Source organism: Anomaloglossus baeobatrachus, chromosome 10, assembly GCF_048569485.1.
Source record: "Anomaloglossus baeobatrachus isolate aAnoBae1 chromosome 10, aAnoBae1.hap1, whole genome shotgun sequence".
Lineage (NCBI taxonomy): Eukaryota > Metazoa > Chordata > Amphibia > Anura > Aromobatidae > Anomaloglossus > Anomaloglossus baeobatrachus.
In genome coordinates, this window is record NC_134362.1 from 42,323,437 (window position 1) to 42,343,599 (window position 20,163).

The 20,163-nt window shown below is 43.3% G+C and overlaps 1 protein-coding gene across 2 annotated transcripts in view; it reads left to right on the forward strand.

The window, feature by feature from the left end:
* LOC142254492 (cathepsin W-like) overlaps positions 1-20,163 on the forward strand; it is a 41,839-nt gene that overhangs the window by 13,323 nt on the left and 8,353 nt on the right. The window contains exons 3-8 of one of the 2 annotated variants that reach the window (XM_075325575.1): positions 2,506-2,619; positions 6,562-6,704; positions 10,748-10,844; positions 13,004-13,081; positions 17,620-17,736; positions 19,638-19,702. In XM_075325575.1, the coding sequence (XP_075181690.1) occupies positions 2,506-2,619; positions 6,562-6,704; positions 10,748-10,844; positions 13,004-13,081; positions 17,620-17,736; positions 19,638-19,702 (614 nt within the window). The remainder of the gene's footprint in view (positions 1-2,505; positions 2,620-6,561; positions 6,705-10,747; positions 10,845-13,003; positions 13,082-17,619; positions 17,737-19,637; positions 19,703-20,163) is intronic. The other variant, XR_012727238.1, reaches the window with a different exon arrangement.

The window sequence follows — 20,163 nt, forward strand, 5'->3', positions numbered from 1 at the left end:
AAGAGGTATGAATGTAAGTCACACTCAAACCTGTATAAGTAATAACAGCTGGGATGGTTGCTTCATCAAGATCAAACAATAATTGGCAACCATACAAATAGAAAAAACGGCCTTACCGTATTTTCAAAAGGGCATATGATGGTACGGCTCAAAGTCAGGTGACCCCATGTAGGTCTTGCATAAATACCTTTACTTCGCTCAAACCATACCAAGGTACCTCCCGACGCGTTTCAAAGGATTATCATCAGGGGAGTCTTTTCAGGGTACAAGTCATCGTATCAGTAATCATACCAGACTGATATATAATCAAAATTGCCCCATAGGACGGACTGTGGAAGAAAAAAATCATACCTTACTGCCTATCCGATCATACAGACGTGAGGAGTAGTCTCATAGACCAACTGCTTACCCCAAATAAAGTCCGGCAGGGAAGAACGCCCAGCCGCAGGTGCCGCGCCGGTTAATTTAAAAACCGCGCTTCTTATAGGGGCCGCGCATGCGCGGTAGGTCCACCGCAGCGTCGTGACGTAAGTCCCAGCATGCACTATGCCGGAAGCCACAACGTCACCATCATGCCCGTCGGCCGCATCACCATACCTGCGCCGCCGACGTCATAGGCAGGAGCCTGGAACGCAAAGCCTATAGTCGAAGCAAAACCGGAAGTATCCGGTAAACATATGCTTATTAACCAGGCTGCGCCTACATCTAGTAATGACAACAAGGTATTAATCCTTGTGTTCAGTAAAGGTGCAAGGGGCCTACACAATCACAGGATCATCCAAAACACATTACAGATACCAAATTAGACAGAAAGGCCAATAGATCAATCGGACAATACTCCACCCTATAAAAAACACATACAACCCCCCATAAAATCAGAACCAGAGCAGGATACTTTTATCTGTATATCTAATAAATGTTATGTTTTAGGATTTTTTTGTTTCCTTGATCTGACCCCATCTGCTACTTACCACAACCACTTTTTTACAAGATGCAATAAGTCATAGGCCTGGGAGCGTACGGGTTTGGCTTCCTCATAGAACCACTGATTTACCCGCTGAGCCCGTACATAGGTATTCACCCCCATCCGAGCCAGTATTTCGGCTTTCAGGGTCACATAGTCAATGGCGTCCTCGGTACAGAGGTCCAGGTACGCTTTTTGGGGTTCCCCCGTCAAATAGGGCGACAGTACCTCAGCCCACTGGGCGGTCGGCAGCTTTTCCCGCTCGGCCACCCGCTCAAACACCGCCAGGAACGCTTCCACATCATCCCCCGGGGTCATCTTTTGCAACGCTTGTCTCACCGCTTTCCGGACGCTGCCGTCGTCACCCGGTCCCGGGGTTGTTGCTGCCGGTCCGGCACGGATCGACTTGGCCAGGAGAACCATCTGTTCTTGGTGCCTTTTTTCCTGCCCTTGCAAGGATTGCTGCTGACGTGCATTGGCCTGATCCATCTGTTCTTGGAGTTTTTGTTCCTGCATTTGCAAGGATTGCTGCTGACGTTCCAACGCCCGGAGCAGGTGTGCATTGGTCTGTTGCTGCTCTGCATTAGCCTGTTGCTGCTGTGCATTAGCGTGTGCCAGCTGCTTTAGTATTTCCTCCATGGCGTCGCTGGGTTTGGGCTATAGTATAGCCGCTCGAATCCAGGACATGTGCTACTGGGTCCCCAGGGATGGATGCTACACCTCACCGGCTGTCATGCTCGCCGATTCTCCACCATATGTGAGGTAGCACGGTCGGCTGCGCAGCAGAAGACACGGGATCCAGGCATAAAGGTTCACAGCACACGGTTTTAATCTCCAAACAAAAGTCCACCACCAAATACATGTGCCTCTCCAGCAGAAAACTCAGGGAGTTCTGTTCACTCCCTCACACCCGGCACACCTGCCCTTGTTCCTGATTCTATTTAACCCTTCCTTCAGCCTGTAGGGAAACAGCATTAACCCTATAGTGGATTTACTTTCTATCATGGAGTGAGCACAACCGGGGCGAGACATACCGGCCGTCATAGATAACCCCGGTCACAGTCTCACAATATATATATATATATATATATATATATATATAAATAATTTTCAATAAAAAGTTATTATTACTTTTATATTTTGCTTGAACAAAAAAATGTATTACTAATGGCTTCTCTTTAACTTTAACAGCAAAATAGCCTACCACTTATTAGTCGTTTTCGCTCTTCTGGATACGGCTCTATTGACATCTCTTTTTATAGACACGAAGGGGGTGTTGGCCGGGAGCGTTCCCCAATGTACTTCTGTAACATATCACTGCAGTCGTTCCTCGACTCTCATTGTAAAGACCATATATCCTACAGATATACCGTATACCTTCCCAGTATGTGGTGTTTACATGGAGACACATCACATGATATGCCAGGACATTTTTCCAAAATATATATATATTGATAAGATGTGAACAATACAATATCTAGGCTTCTTGAACATTACAGCTCTTTTCTGTAACTGTACATCTCGTTCTTATATCTCTACAGAATATCAATATCGATTGTCGGTTTTTAGAGCAAATTTAAACACTGCTCGTCGCCTACAGGAAGAGGACCTAGGAACAGCAAAATATGGGGTCACCAAGTTCAGCGACCTTACAGGTGAGTCATTTTTAGTTAAATTAATCTATAAAGAGGCATTCTTGGAAAGGACATATATAGGTCAGATCCAAACCAATCAGCCATAACTGTAAGGGGTACTTTACACGCTGCGACATCGCTCAAGCAATGTCGTTGGGGTCACGGTGTTTGTGACGCAGATCCGGCGCCGTTAGCGACGTCGCAGCGTGTGACAGGCTGGAGCGACCTAAAATGATCGCAAAAAAGACAAAAAACGTTTGTTTTGGAGAGGTTGTTTAATAACAAAAAATCGTTGTCAGGTAAGTAGCGATGTTGTTCCTCGTTCCTGTGGCAGCACATATCACTATGTGTGACACCGCAGGAGCTACGAACATCTCCTTACCTCCGTCCACCGGCAATGCGGAAGGAAGGAGGTGGGCGGGATGTTACGTCCCGCTCATCTCCGCCCCTCCACTTCTATTGGACGGCCACTTAGTGAAGTAGCGGTGACGCCGAACGCGCCTCCCCCTTGAGGGAGGGATTGTTCAGCAGTCACAGCGACGTCGCTGAACAAGTATGTGTGTGTGACGCTACGGCAACGATCACCACATATCGGCCATACGACGGTGGCGGGTGCTAACGCTCTCGACATCGCTAGCAATCGCTAGCTAGTAAAGTACCCCTTACCCCTAGGATAACCCTTCAATAAGTGATTCAATAACAAAAATTTCATACTAAGTAAAGGGCACTTACTGTAATCATATGAACTATCAGTTTTATACCATGGGCTTCTGCTGCGGTACTGAACATGCTACTCACTCATCAACTATTGGGTGGAGCTGCACCACGTAGACATCTTACCCTGCCAGCCCCCTGCATGTATTCTGCACAGAATAGTAATAAGCTCTGCTCTACTACCCTTACCCCCACACTAACTGCCATGAGATGAAAGTTGGAAGTGTTTGTATTCACACTCAGCTCTGCTGTATTCCTCCTACCCCCCACATAACTGCCTTAAACACTGCTCCAAAAAAGAATAACCCCTGAAAGGCTGGAAGCAGTGAAACAACTCAGCCAATGCCCAGCCGAGCTGAGCACAAACCGAGACCAGGCTGCCTGTTGGACTCAGCAATGTGAACAGAGTCCGACGCTGTAGTAGCAATGCGCGTGTGTGGAACCGGACAGCGCATGACATCAATTATGGGGTCAATTACACAGGTCAGCCATAAAAAATTTTTCAAGAGCTGTTTTGATTATCCACGTAATCTTAAAAGCATAAAAACCGCCCATGTGGAGTAAAACTGCTTTGAGATTTACTTTGAAGAATCTATAAAAATACGCCGTTGCGCCGAATGATATTGGATTTTGAATTAACCCATCAAACCTTCGACATCGATGTAATAACCCAACTTGTCTTCCTGGGCATCCTTTTCATGATGTCTGAACCATGAAAAAGACCCTCCTGGCAACAATAAATTCCTGTAACTCAGCGGCATATTTGGGTAGATTCAAGTCTCTTACCAAATTTCATCCATCTCCTCCTGGGAAAACAATTTTGGTCTTGTATCATCTTCAAAGTCAGAACTTGATTCATCTGGTTCAGGTATGACTCCACCTTCATCGGACATAGTTATCTCTTCCAAGGTAGCAGGGGCCTTGGGTATATCTGTGCCATGGGGGATGGGACGAATTAGTGAGTGAAGATTGGGGTATGAAATTGAATGCTTCCATTTTGAATTATACCCTTTCCCGTCGCATGAACAAAAGTAACAATTGTCACGATGGTTCTTTTGCTCTCACCATATCAAAGGAATCCCATAACGGAAAGCTTTTTTCTTACCCTTGAACCAATTTTGGAGGTTCTCAACCCACTGTTTGCACACTTTATGAGGCGCCCAAGCTTTATTTTGATCTCCAAGCTTTAGTTCGAAGTATGCAAAGTATACTGTTTTCACAAAGTCTGTAATACTCAGCTGTTGCTTCATCACTGTATATTCACCACAAATGTTACAGAAAGTGTCAGGCGACGTAACATACTTCCGCTGAGCCGTAATGCAAGGTTGAATAATGACGAGCTAACATGAACTGAGATGAAAAAGTGTGAACAGGCGAGAATCATGATAAAACAAGCCCGAGCATGTCCGAGCCCATATGTTCAGCTTGCAAAATAAAAATAAAAATAATAAAAAAAAAAATACCAAAAATTGAGACAAATTTACTAAATTTGAAGAGAATTTTGCATTTTGGGGCAAATCCTGACGTCCAGGATTTTTTCAATATTTTTTTGTTTTCAGCACATCAAAATACATGGAAATTAGATGAAAATAATCAAACCGCTTTTTTGTCATGCACCTGTGTGATCATTCTTAAAATGGCAAAAGGTCTTCTTTAATAATTATAATTAACCACTGTTACGGTACATGTCCATAGCGTTTCTTAAATCGAATGTGTCATCATAAAACGACCTATTGTTTAAATTGGATTTTTATGTTAAATGTATTCATATTATCGGTTTGATAATGTTTTTTTTATTTTTGTATTTGCACATCTATTGAAAAAAAAAAAAATCTTGCAGTTTTCACACTGGGCTAATGTTAGACTTATGCTTCTTGTTCTGTACATATCACTTTTCCGCAGCCACAAAGAAATAAGCAGCAAAAGACTGGTACTGACTCATTAAAGGGAACCTGTCACCAGATTTAGTCCCTATAAGCTGCGGACACCATCAGTGACCCTTTATATACAGCCTTCTAGAATACTGTATATAAGAGCCCAGGCTGCTGTGTATAACGTAAAAATCACTTTATAATACTCACCTAAGGGTCGGTGCAGTCCAGACTGGTCGGATGGGTGTGCCTGTTCTCTGGGTCCGGCGCCTCCTCTTTCAGCCATCTCTGTCCTCCTTCTTCTGAAGCCTGGATGCATGACGCTTCCTACGTCATATACACAGGCCGGCATCGTGGTCCTGCGCAAACGCACTTTGATCTGCCCTGAGCCGGGCAGATCAGTGCGCATGCGCGGGATCTCAATGCCGGCCTGAGTGCATGATGTAGGACGCGTCATGCACCCAGATAAGATAAGCATTTTATGAGTCTAGCTATAGCACGAACAAATAGGCCACGAGTATTCAATCTCTTCCCACCCAGCCTGACTGACAGCTGCAGCTTGTAGTAAGCAGTGTGAAATCTAAGCAGCAACAGGGAGGAAGGTCTCTGAGGATGTGTGATTCAAGCCGGGGGGTGATGATTGAGAAACTCTCAAAGTATTAATTAGCCAGTTTTACAATTATCAAATCAAATACAACATCTTTATCAGGTCTAAAGGACGCTTTACACGCTGCAAAATCGCTAGCAATGTCGCTAACGATCGCACCCGCCCCCGTCGTTTCTGTGTCACGGGCAAATCGCTGCCCGTGGCGCACAATATCGCTTGAAAGTATCACACATACTTACCTTCCTAGCGACGCCGCTGTGGGTGGCGAACAACCTCTTTTTGAAGGGGGAGGTTCGTGCCGCGTCATAGCGACGTCACACTACGGGCCACCAATAGAAGCAGAGGGGCGGAGAGCAGCCGCATTAATGACACGCCCACCTCGTTGCCGGAGGACGCAGGAACGCTGTTGCTCATCGTTTCCGGGGTGTCACACGTAGCGATGTGTGCTGCCTCAGGAATGACGAACAACCTGCGTCCTGCACCAGCAACGACATTTGGGAAATGAACGACGTGTCAACCATCAACAATTAGGGGAGTATTTTTGCTCGTTAGCGGTCGCTCATACGTGTCACACACAACGACGTCGCTAATGATGCCGGATGTGCGTCACGAATTCCGTGACCCCAATGACATATCGTTAGCGATATCGCTGCGTGTAAAGCCCCATTTAGGGTTATATCTTGTAATGTATACAGATTGTATTATGAATTCTGATGACAGATCTGCTTTAAGACTTTCCTGTTTTTACTAAAATTGTCTTTGTGTGTATAGATGAAGAGTTCACAAGAAATTTCTTGACTGATGTTGATGATGTTCCTCCAAATAATGTGAAACCACTGAAGGTGGAGGCTGCTTCAGTTAAAGGATCTTGTGACTGGCGCAAGGCAGGAGTCATTTCACAGGCCAAAAGTCAGGTAAGATATGAATACAATCCTAACATTGAAGTACAAAAAGTCGAACAGTTCAGTGCACTTTCCTATTTACTGCTTTCCATCTGTCTCCTGTAACAAGAGCAGGGCAGAGATAGATTGAAAACAAATAGGTGGGAAGAACTGGATGGCTCAGCCATAACGAGGATTCACCAAGTTTTAACTTTTTTTGTTTTGACAGACTCTAGCCCCTAGTACTGAATAGATAGGATGTAGTACCATTTGCGTCTGTATGTGTGTAAGTCTGGTGTGCAGTCACTTCTCCTTCTCAGGGAGTTTATTGCAGAGCTAAACTTTGTCTCATTACAAACACATTTGCAGCTGCAGTTGTCCTCTCATAGTGCTCACCTTCCATCTCACAGGTGGCCAGTGTGAGGTAAGGGCAGTACAGCAGAACTGTGAGAAGACAACTGCAAATGTGTTTGTAATGAGACACAGTTTAGCTCGGCTGTACTGTGTGAGCTGTAGCCACTCACAACTCTGCAGTGAGATCAGGAGAGCAGTCTGTTGGTCATTACATGTCTCACTCTGGTGACACCCACTTTTATTCAAATTAAGCTCTGTAGGCACATTGTCAGGGACACTTGTGTCCACCCTATAGATCTTAACAGCTAATTTACATATTAAGAAAAATGTGGATTTCTCTGTTAAAAAGTCATTGGATTGCAGATATGAAGGTATAATTTTAGTCAACTTTCTATGACCTACAGGCCCGTATAGATGACTTAGGAGGGTAGATCACATTGACAAATTCTCTTGAAACCCTCACCATGATAGGAGTCCACACCATGTTGGAAAAGTCTCTCTTCCTAATACTGATTGTGCGGCCAAGAAGATAAATATGTCTGAGAATGGTATCCAGAGATTGAAAGTGTCCGTGAACCACAGGGTTCTGCATGAACCATACAGAGGTCCATGTCATTGCCCTGGTTACTGGAGGCCATTATTTTCCAATAGAGAATGTACAGAGATATTCCTCTGCGTGAAAACCTGTTACCATTAGTTTGGACTATTTTTACTATCTGACATTGTTTTAATGAAAACTTCTGTTTATAGCTAAACCGTATTTTTTGCAGTTCCTTGCCTTAAACCATTTGGACAGTGAACCACTGGCGAACACAGACAGAAAAGGGCCCCTGTGCAAGAACAGTAAATGGGCCCTTTTCAGTCCAATCACTCATCAAAATTCACAATTCCACTTCCTTTGGAAGTAGAAATGGGCCAACCCCTTGGGCCCCTGTGCAGCTGCACAGGTTGCACCAATGATATGTCCGCCCCTGCAGTGAACGCTGAATCCCTCCTAGCATAGGCATCTACAAACTTTCTTTTGAAGGTTTCAGAAAACATTTTAGGTCTAGGAACACATTTCAACAACCAGCTGACAGTACACCGGTATGCAGTTTGGCAAACTGGAGAGCGAGACAACGTCCATCACCTGTCTTCTATAATCTGTATTAGCATCTCTGCTGCTAGGGATGGATTACACTTACAGAAGAGGTCAAAAATGGCCATTTTGTGTTCTAATTTTATTCTAACTGACCCTTGAGGAACCAGTTTGTTTTTTTTTAAATCTACCATGTGGTTCCAGAAGTATGGAGTCTTTATTTAGTGTGAATTTTTGATGGCTTTATCAAAAGGGGTGTTGCCTACAGGATCCTCAGGGGCGTGTCTTTAGGCTCCACTCCATTATCCTTAAATAAAAAGACCTATGTTCGTGGAACCAGATGGCAGATTATAAAAAAAAGCAAACAAAAAAACCCAGAGTATTCACTGGAGCAGCGTGAATAACATGAAAGAAAGAACTGGCTATTGTATGACCGGGTGACATGTCCTCTTCAAGAACTTAACAACAGAAAATTATTTATTTTAGAGGAAAGGCAACACAATTTTTGATCAAAGTGATTTGCAAGTTGTCCATTTAATACTTTATCTATCAAATAAGATCAAAAGTTTATAAAGTACAGACTATTTAAAATATTAAAGATTGATTTTAGGGGTTAGATCAGGGGTCTCAAACTCAGCTGGGTGTATGGGCCGCATATAGAAAAAAAAATGAGGGGGGCCGCATTATTTGCAGGACAAAGTGAACATTTTTAATGAACCCATGTTTTTTTTTCTATACATCTTGGATCACTTTTGTAAACATTTTTCGCTTGTTTATTATAACAAACGTGCACTTTTTTTGTTAAGTTTATATACAGAAAAGCATTTTTAATGTAAATAAAAAAACTCATGCTTTAGGATTTTTTTTTTTTACATTTTATCACCTTCTTGTAATTGTTTTACAATTAGCAGCATCATATAGTAATCTTAGCCAAAATCTTGTAGTATTGTGCCCATCCGTGTGCCCTGTAGTAAGGTGCTCATCCTTGTGGTATTGTGCCCAGTAGTATAGTGCCCATCCTTGTGCCCTGTAGTATTGTGCCCAGTAATATTGTTCCAATCCTTGTAGTATTGTGCTCATCCTTGTAGTATTGTGCTCTGTAGTATTTTGCCAATTCCCGTAGTATTGTGGCCATCCCTGTAGTATTCAGCCCATCCCTGTAGTATTCAGCCCATCCCTGTAGTATTGTGGCCATCCCTGTAGTATTTTGCCCATCCCTGTAGTATTCTGCCCATCCCTGTAGTATTCTGCCCATCCCTGTAGTATTGTGGCCATCCCTGTAGTATTCTGCCCACCCTTGTAGTATTGTGGCCATCCCTGTAATATTCTGCCCATCCTTGTAGTATTGTGGCCATCCCTGTAGTATTGTGGCCATCCTTGTAGTATTCTGCCCATCCCTGTAGTATTGTGGCCATCCCTGTAGTATTGTGGCCATCCCTGTAGTATTCTGCCCATCCCTGTAGTATTCTGCCCATCCCTGTAGTATTGTGGCCATCCCTGTAGTATTCTGCCCGCCCTTGTAGTATTGTGGCCATCCCTGTAGTATTCTGCCCATCCCTGTCGTATTGTGGCCATCCCTGTAGTATTCTGCCCACCCTTGTAGTATTGTGGCCATCCCTGTAGTATTGTGGCCATCCCTGTAGTATTGTGGCCATCCCTGTAGTATTGTGGCCATCCCTGTAGTATTCTGCCCATCCCTGTAGTATTCTGCCATACCTGTAGTATTCTGCCCATCCCTGTAGTATTGTGGCCACCCCTGTAGTATTCTGCCCACCCTTGTAGTATTGTGGCCATCCCTGTAGTATTCTGCCCACCCTTGTAGTATTGTGGCCATCCCTGTAGTATTCTGCCCACCCTTGTAGTATTGTGGCCAATGATTACAAAAAATAGGAAATAGTGTGATATTGCGTATAATTTTGCATAAATCACAAAAGGTAAAGTACTTACATTGCACACTACATAGAAAAACTTTGCAAGGAGTAACACACATCATCTGTCCGGGAACATCAGCTGTGAGAAGGAAAAATTGCGAAGACAGAGAAACTCCTGGGATCCACACTGTGGTGTCACGGGTGTCCACTTTTAGTCCACAGGTTAACAGGCTTCTGACTTTGCTGAAATCTTCACCAGTTTATATCTCACGTAAAAAGAAAAGCTTGCGTAACCAAGTGCTACATAAAGTCTAACTGGTTATAATTTTCCAATATAGTATCCCTCTTCTGTGTGGCCAACTCTTTAGATGTCAATCTACACCGGACAAATACGTCACCGAATGAGACATGCCATAGGCTACTGGTACCAAATGTTTTACCATACAATAAACATGTACATTCTCACTAACATTGATAAAAGAGCTATGTGGTACTGGGTGATACTATAAATATGACTTTCTCACTAAACATTGATAAAAGAGCTATGACTCCTGGTGTTTGGGAAAATTACAGAAAAATAAGCTGTTACTGTCTAATATCTTAAAGGGTTCCTTAAAGACAGACTGCCAATATGGAATCCTGATGGCCACTAATATCTTAGAAATACAACCGGCTTATTTATGCAGACTTCCTGGAATTTGTGGATGGTTGGCAACCCAGATAATGTGTAATATAACACATATAATACACTGTGCTTTACATTTATTCTCCAGGGCACTAAATGTGGTTCCTGTTGGGCTTTTTCAACTGTTGGAAATATTGAGGCACAGTGGGCAATCCTTGGACATCCAGTAAACTTATCAATTCAGCGTAAGTAACCATCCTTCCTTGGGACAACGCTCCTGTCTTTCCTATACTGCTACACGTAAAAGACTGTGAAGTCAAGGTTTAGATTTATCACTGTTGCAGACATATTGGAAGCAGAGGAATGGAATGATCTGATGAGAAGGGGATAACAGGAGACCAGGGCTCCTAGACTGGCCCTCAGGCAAGGGGGGCCCTAGCTGTCCATGAACCCAGAGATATGTCTGATGGTGACAATGCCTGGGCCGCCTTCCTACCCATGCTCCTGACCAGCCCTGATCTACTACTAGCCTGGGGGGAAGGAGGAGCCTGTACAGGAGCGTGTAAACACCAATGGTGATAGCCAAACATTGTAAACCAAAACTCCATCCCATAGCACGCTCACAGGGAGTAATCAGACAACAAGTGATAAGGCAGAAAACTATAGCAGGGAGGAAATAACCAGATGACAGGAGGAATTCCACTGCACACCAAGCAACACGCAGAAAGCTGTAGTCGGCATAGGAAGACAAATTCCTCCATCTTAAAATGGAGTTTCTGTGATAGGCCTCCTGCAAAATTTGATCAAAAAGGTAATCAGCAGGCTAGCAGAAACTAACTCCTGCTAACCCGATCACTAATGAGCACACAGCTGGTCGATGCCCGAGAGAAACTGGTGTCAGAGTGTGAGGTCTGAATAGCGTCTAATGGCACTCAGTGAGTTTAGAGCAAAACATCATGTGACAAAGAGGGAAAAGGAGGGCAACTATACACGTCCAATGATGGGAAATGAAAAAGATCTCAGGAAATATCACAAACCATATTAATGCTTTAGAAAAAGTTGAAAGGATGGCTAGGCACTGCAGGCTCAGGTGTGTACTTACAAGCATATGGTTCAAGTGGATCCCGGATCTCCAGCCTGTTCCAGTGGTGCTCTGCCAGAATATAGGAATCCAATAGAAACTTTAAGGAAGGAGGAAAAGCGTCACTTCACTGAAGAACAATTGCAGTATATTTATTGCGCAAAATACAGCACAATTACAGCATGGATGGGAATAGGGCAGTACAGGAACGCCGGCGTTCCTGCACTCCCCCCTCCCCATCCATGCTGTAATTGTGCTGTATTTTGCGCAATAAATATACTGCAATTGTTCTTCAATGAAGTGTTGCTTTTCCTCCTTCCTTAAAGTCTATATTAATGTTTTAAAAATGTCTGTATTCTTTTAACAACTAAAATAATAATTTAAAAAAAAAAAATATTATATATATATATATATATATATATATATATATATATATATATATATATATATATATATATATATATATATATATATGTTTAATCATTTTGACCTGGAGAATGACAATGCCAGATCATTTCTACCGCACCCGAAATGTTGTGAAAACCAAATACCTTAATGGAATTGAGTGTTTTTTTCAGTATTTTAGGGCATTTGGAATATTTATCCGATTTTCAAATACATTTTATGAAAAACAAAATAAATGATGTTTCACAATTCCTCCAAAAAAAAAAAAAATAGCTTTCAAATGTCTATTTTAATAAATGGAAAAAGGGTATAAAAAGGGAAAAAAATATCAGAAACTGGCTGCAGCATGATTAAAAATAAAAATGGCAATTTTTACCCATAAGAAATTTTTTTAAGAAATTTACAATAATTTTTGTACCATTTCTAAATGGTAGAAAAAAAATAAAATAAACAAGCACCCTCATGGTTACATCGAAAGAAAAATGTAAAACGTAAAGTTCTCATAGTTTCCTTCTGTAACACATGGTTGCATTACTAAAACTTAAACTATATAAATTTGGTATTCAAGTAAACTTGGCCTGAGTCGGGAGAGATCGCTGCAGGACGGAGCAGGCAGGTAGTGATCAACAACTCGTGGGTAAGTTCTTAGCCTCATTGGAAAAAAAAACAAAAAAACAAAGTCCCGAATATCTCTTAATATAACCCACATTGTTCTGCAAAAAAACCCTGATTTGATGACAGATAAAGTTATACCTCTTCAAATATGTTGATGTAAAACATCCCTTGTCAAAGGTTAGGCTGGTCTTTAATATGTTAAAATAAATATTTCTGCCGTCATGCTGAATGTCTTCTTTGTAATTTTCCTCCTCGTAACTTTACTTCTGCATTCACATTTTCTTACTTACTTTTTTCTTACAGAGCTTGTGGATTGTGTTCCTTCCAAAAATGGCTGTAAAGGAGTGAAAGTTGAGAAGGCGTTAAAATGGGTCATGAAAAGTAAGTTACCTTATGCTTACTGTAAAGGATCCCAAAATGTGTCCAGTGGTTGGATGGTTCAGTCATTACTGGGTTTAGAAGGGTGCAAACTGGGCCTATTTTGGATGGAGGCCGGTGGTGTCTGTTCAAGAGACTGTTACTAAAGAGTTCTAGTTGGTGAGTAAAGGCTACTTTACACGCTGCGATATCGGTCCCAATATCGCTAGCGTGGGCACCCACCCCCATCGGTTGTGCGACACGGGCAAATCGCTGCCCGTGTTGCACAACATCGCCCAGACCCGTCACACATACTTACCTGCCCGGCGACGTCGCTGTGACCGGCGAACCGCCTCCTTTCTAAGGGGGCGGTTCGTTCAGCGTCACAGCGACGTCACAGCTGCGTCACTGAACCGCCGCCCAATAGCAGCAGAGGGGCGGAGATGAGCGGGACGTAACATCCCGCCCACCTCCTTCCCTTCGCATAGCGGCCGGGAGGCAGGTAAGGAGAGCTTCCTCGTTCCTGCGGCGTCACACATAGCGATGTGTGCTGCCGCAGGAGCGACGAACAACTTCGTTACTGCTACAGTAACGATAATCGAGAATGGACCCCCATGTCACCGATGAGCGATTTTGCACGTTTTTGCGACGATGCAAAATCGCTCATCGGTGTCACACGCAACAACATTGCTAATGCGGCCGGATGTGCGTCACAAAATCCGTGACCCCAACGACTCCGCATTAGCGATGTCGTAGCGTGTAAAGCCCCCTTAAGTAGATAAATTTGGGGGAGCAACATAGAACCAAGCCGATGGCAGGACTTGCCAGATAGCACGTGGTTCAGTAAAGTAGGGCGAGCAGGATGGCAGGTAGACAAGCGGAGAAAGATAAACCAGAAGACACAGAGCCATGGGTATGTGTATACAAGAAAATCGGTTACTTACAGATTGTTGGAGCAGGGTTGTAGTGTGAACAGCTTCAGAGTTTATTATGCTTGCTGCAAACAAATGGTTAACCACAGGTCTGAGCCACAAAGTAAATGCAGATATATGATAAGCAAGCAGGAATCTGCTGAAGAGATGATTCACCAGATGTGAGAAATGGACGGGGAGGAAAACTCTAGAAATACACATGGCCACTGAATGCAAAGCTCATTCAATACACTGACAGCACATAGTTGTAATTGCAAGCTTTAAACAATGATGTAAAATGAGTTTTCTAGTTTACATGGAAAACCCGGCAGCAATAATAGAAAAGGAGCAGATACCGGTGCTGGTGCCAGGACAGTAACAGTAAAAAAAATATGATTTTCATGGAACAGAGCTAATTAGTGTCCATCCCCCGGTATATCACAGATCAGATCGCTGAAAGGAACGCTAAAATAAAAACATAAACTAAATATATTTTGGGGATCTTCCCGGCTTTGTCTGTTTTTGTTTTTTAAAGGAGCTGTCTCCTATGAAACATTTATAGCATAGTGACAGGATAACACACAAATGCTAGATAGACGTGACCCAGAGTTATTTCAAATCTTTTTGTGGCCTCTTTACACACTCTCAAGCCGGAGTCACACTTGCGAGTGACTGACATCACATCACCCGGCACATCCGCACACCCTCCGGATAAGAATGGTTCAGCTGCATGTATTTCTATGCAGCTGACTGGTTGCAGTTAGGAGAGTGTGCGGTCGTACCGGGTGATACGATGCGAGTCACTCTCGAGTGTGACTCCAGCCTCCATAACAGAAATGGGGCAAAGCAGACGCAGCGCTCTTCATTCTTTCTAAAGGAGCTCTGAAAATCACATCACAAATGGAAAAGCCACAAATGTCCCAGCCGGTAACACTCCTTAATCGAAACGCCATGCAGATGGATTTTTAGTAATGTCTGAAATATATTGGCTCTATTGTGTTACAAAAATAATAATGAATTCATTTATTAAAAAAAAACCTTTACTATCAGAACCCTGTCCCTGGTGGCTCAGGCTCGTCAGCGCCAAACTCCAATGTGCCTCTTGACAGTGGATGCTGAAAAATCATTTGACAGAGTCCATTGGGGGTTTCTAGAAGCCACGCTGCAGGCAATTGGCGTCCGTTCGCACTTACTACAATGGGTAAAGGCCCTATATCATGAACCAACGGCGCAGATGGGCGTGAACGGATGCCTGTCATCTCCATTCAATATTAGAAATGGCACCAGACAGGGGTGCCCCCTATCACCATACCTATACATTTTGGTAATCCCTGGCAAATGCGCTCAGGAAAAACCCTTTGGTAAAAGGGATACAGATAGGACAAACATCTCATAAACTGGCACTGTTTGCAGATGACCTTTTGATATATGTGACACAACCAAGGATTAGCTTACCCGTCATACTACAGGAGTTTGAGACCTTTGGTAGACTTTCCAACTTTAAAGTAAACCTACAAAAAACAGAGATCTTAAACGTATCGCTGTCTATAGAAGAGAATACCCTCAAACCCGTTTTCTCCTTTAAGTGGAGCAGTAATTACATTAAATATCTGGGGATTAGGGTCCCTTCTAAACACCCAGACCTATATGACCACAATTTCCCAGACCTCTTAAAAAAACATACAAAAAGATCTCACGGCTTGGCATAACCTCCACATCTCGTGGTTTGGTAGTCAATACAATTAAAATGGATGTCTTGCCCAAAATACTATACATGTTCCAGACCATCCCATTGAACCTAGGAGACAATTTCTTCCTCAAGTTAAAGAAGATGATTAGCAACTTTATATGGCACGGTACCAGACCCCGATTGAAATACTCCATGCTGAATAAATCTCGTTGGGGCGGAGGGATGGGGCTACCTGATTTTAAAGCGTACCACGCGGTGGCAGTGGGCAACTGCATACTGGATCTCCTCCATAATAAAGACAGAAAATTGTGGATGGAGATTGAGTGTGACCTATACCCGACCATGACACAAGGAATCTTCTGGTTGTCATCTAGAACCAGGTTGGAGACCCAGGGCGTTTCCCCGATTCTCTTGTCCTTGGCTACAGCGTGGAGGAAGGCCAATAGGCGATATGGACTGACTTGGGAACCGGGTCTTATGATGCTGCTGGTGGGCAACCCTGCGTTCCAGTGTTGGCTTGAAGAGCTCCGTCCCAGTCTGATTTCAACCCCGACAGGAGGGATCCCACGGGTTAAAGATGTAATTACCCAACAGGGTTGCAGACCATTGATATCCTTGCTTGGTGATCGGCCAAGGGAACCAAGTCATTGGTTTCAATACTTACAATTACGTAGCTTTATAGACTCTCTGGCTCCGGGATCTGAGATACATAGGGATCTGACTCCATTTGAGAGGCTATGTTTCCTTCGAGAAACACCTCCCCATACAGTCTCGACAATGTACAACATAACAGTGCCCGGGGAGACAGGGGGAGACCTACCCGAGTACGTAAGGCAATTGCAATCAGAATTGAGCCAGACTTTTTGCAAAGCACAGAGGCATAAGTCATTTAACCTAACACACAAATCCACCATTTTATGTAGAATGCAGGAACTCCATTATAAAATCCTCTCACGGTGGTACAGGACACCCGCCAGACTACACAAAATGTTTCCAGAGGTTTCAGACACTTGCTGGAGGTGTCAGACCTCAGTGGGCACCATGTGGCATGTTTGGTGGACTTGCCCGGGGATTCAGGCACTATGGGAAGATGTCTTTGCTCTCTATATTCACTTACATCGTACGGGAGTGACACCCTCACCAGAAATAGCCTTCTTGTCGATGTACACAGGGGTAATCTCCAAGGCGAAGAGATGTTTGATCTCGTATTTCATGATTTCAAGGAGACCGATCATACCGAAGCATTGGAGATCCACTTATACATTGAAAAGAGCAGACTGGGTGGAGGCCGTAGATGCTTTGCGACGTTTGGAGGAGATGAGAGCTTTTGATGAAGGGAGGGGCTCCTTATGTTTCTCTACCTGGTATCCGTAATTTCAATATAGAGAGACACAGCAATTCCAAACCTAGCTACTCAAGGGCACGAATGTTCGAGAGAGTGGGGTGTATTGCCCAATAAGAAGGTGGTGTGGTGTGATGTCACAGAATCTCCTCTCTTTTTTTCTTTTTCCCTTCTTTCCTTCCTCTTCTCTTTCTCTCTCCCCATCTTTCTCCCTCTCTTCCTTTTCTTTCCTCTCTTCTCTTCTTCCCTTTCATCTAATTAGTGCATATAGGTTTACGTGTTCATATATATAACAAGATTATACAGAAGAATGTTGCCTTTTATATTCTAAACAGAACAAAGATAAATGATTACTGCATATTTGGGTTAGGATGTCATATAGGATGCTATACAGATTTATCTCTTTGTAAGATTTGCAACAAATTTCACTGCAATATATGCTGTACAAGACTTAAATGCCCAGGTTATACTAAAACCTGTTCATATTTTGTAATATTGGGCAACACAAAATACTTATACCCATTCTTTGTTATTTCAATTTTTGAAACAATAAAGAAATATTAAACGAAAAAAAAAACTTACAAAAATTATTAATATATTCTACATTTTTTCTCTATAGATGGTTTGGTGTCTGAAAAACTTTACCCATACAAAGCCGTAGCACAAAAATGTAAAAAGATCAATTCTGTTAAAACTACCATTAAAAGCTATAAACCACTCCCCAAAAATGAAGAAGGTAAAACACATAATGTTTGTGTAAATATATGTTTTGTTTACGTGGAAGATTTTACTGCAAAGAATTTCAGTGGATGTTGCTGTACATTGTATACTGTTGCACTCTTAGCAGAGCTTGAATATATATATATATATATATATATATACATATATATATGTACATATTATCGTAGTATTTGTCCGTCGTACAAGATGACTTTTTAACCCCTGAAATCTTCTCAAAAGTAGGGGGTAGTCTTAAGCGGGCTTTACACGCAACGACATCGCTAACGAGATGTCATTGGGGTCACGGAATTCGTGACGCACATCCGGCCTCGTTAGCCACGTCGTTGCGTGTGAAACGCAGGAACGACCATTAACGATCAAAAATACTCACCATATCGTTGATTGTTAATGTTAACCAGTCGTTCCTATCCCGATTATCGTTGCTGTTGCAGGACGCAGGTTGTTCATCATTCCTTTGGCAGCACACATCGCTATGTGTGACACCGCAGGAACGAGGAATGACATCGTACCTGCGGCCGCCCGCAATGAGGAAGGAAGGAGGGGGGCGGGATGTTTGGCCCTCTCATCTCCGCCCCTCCGCTTCTATTGGGCGGCCGCTTAGTGACGCCGCTGTGACGGCAAACGAACCGCCCCCCCCTTAGAAAGGAGGCGATTCGCCGGCCACAGCGACGTCGCTAGGCAGGTAAGTATGTGTGACAGGTGTAAGCGATGTTGTGCACCACGGGCAGCGATTTGCCCGTGACACACAACCGACGGGGGCGGGTGCTTTCACCAGCGACATCGCTAGCGATGTCGCTGTGTGTAAAGCCCGCTTTATATGCTGGATGTCGTCTTATAGGGCGTATAAAAAAATGGGCACAAAAACTCTGCTTATACTCAAGTATATATGCTACTCTGCCTCTCAGATCTCGCACATGCGTGCCTGCGCCACTTGACTGCAGTCCTCAGGAGTGAGGTCTGAGAGGCAGAGTACCATATATACTCGACTATAAGCAGATTTTTTCAGCCCATTTTTTATGCTGAAAACGCCCCTCTCGGCTTATACTCAGGTGAGGTTCTTAAAAAAAATATATTCTCACCTGTCCTCCGTTCCCATGGTGTCCTTAGCTGCTTCTTGCACACCACAGGCACATAGACACCTCCAAGATAGTGTCCGATGCACTGTGCTGCTGTCTGCTATCATGGCTTTACTACAGTTAAATGCTTAATGGCGGCTGCACAGAGCATTCAACTGCAGTAAAGCGCTGACAGCAGCGGCTGCTCCGTGCATTGGACGTGATAATGGGCGGATCTATTTGCCTGCGGTCCGCAAGAAGCACCCCTTGATGATCACGTCCGGTGCACGGAGCCACCGCTGCGGTCAGCACTTTACTGCAGGTGAATGCTTTGCGGCACTACCATGCTCGGGTGCTTGGATACTCGAAACGAGCAGGTCGGACAAGTACCGCGCATAATGGAACTCAATAGGAAACGAGCATTTTTCCGGAATATCTTCTTTGTCTTTGGACATCTTTACTGTCCACCAGTATCAAGTAGGCCTTTGCGTTTGACACCCAAAGCCTACTTTTGGGCAACACCTTGGATGCTTAATCACAACATCACAATGTGCATAACCAAAGACAGAGACTCAGACAAAGCCGCAGGCAGACGTCAGAAGTCTACAGGGCATCAAAACAGTGAAGATGCCCAAAGAGCATGATGCATGGTGGAGGAAAGAAGAGACCGGACAGAGCAGAGGACGGGACAAATTTATCATTATAGATAGGGAACTAAAATATTATGGTTGGCATGAAGGGAAATACAGTGTAGCACAGTTAAAGCAATAAGAGCAAACAATGAAATTACTGTATTCATAAATGCATATATAATTCTATATTGATTTTGTTTTATTCTAAGCCATGGCCCATTTTGTAAAGGTCAATGGAACAGTTATTGTGCGTGTAAACAGTACAGGTCTGAAGGTAAGCAGATGATTGACTCTTTGTTTAAAAAAAAAAATAGTCTCAAAAGTGTATATATATATATATATATATATATATATATATATATATATATATATATATATATTCCTTGGTGACAGAGCCAATTTTGAGCCTAAAGGGACGAGCTGAAGTCAACCTGAATTTCATTCTAAATCCCTATCAGTTTAGTGCCATAATCTAAGCTATTTTCGAATATACTTGAAATATAAAATGCCCTACCATTCCCTAACTGCTATTCTCTTTTTTTTCCTATTTCCTTTGTGATGACGCTTTGCTTGAGAATCCCAATGCATGCTGGGATAATCAAACAAAGCATCATCAGAGCAGGGAGCAGAGGCTGCAATCACTGTCACAGTCCCCCCCCTGTGTCACTCATTTCAGGGTCAGTTCTGTTCATCTCTGCTCGGTGTGCACAGTGTGACCTGCAGTTACAGCATCTG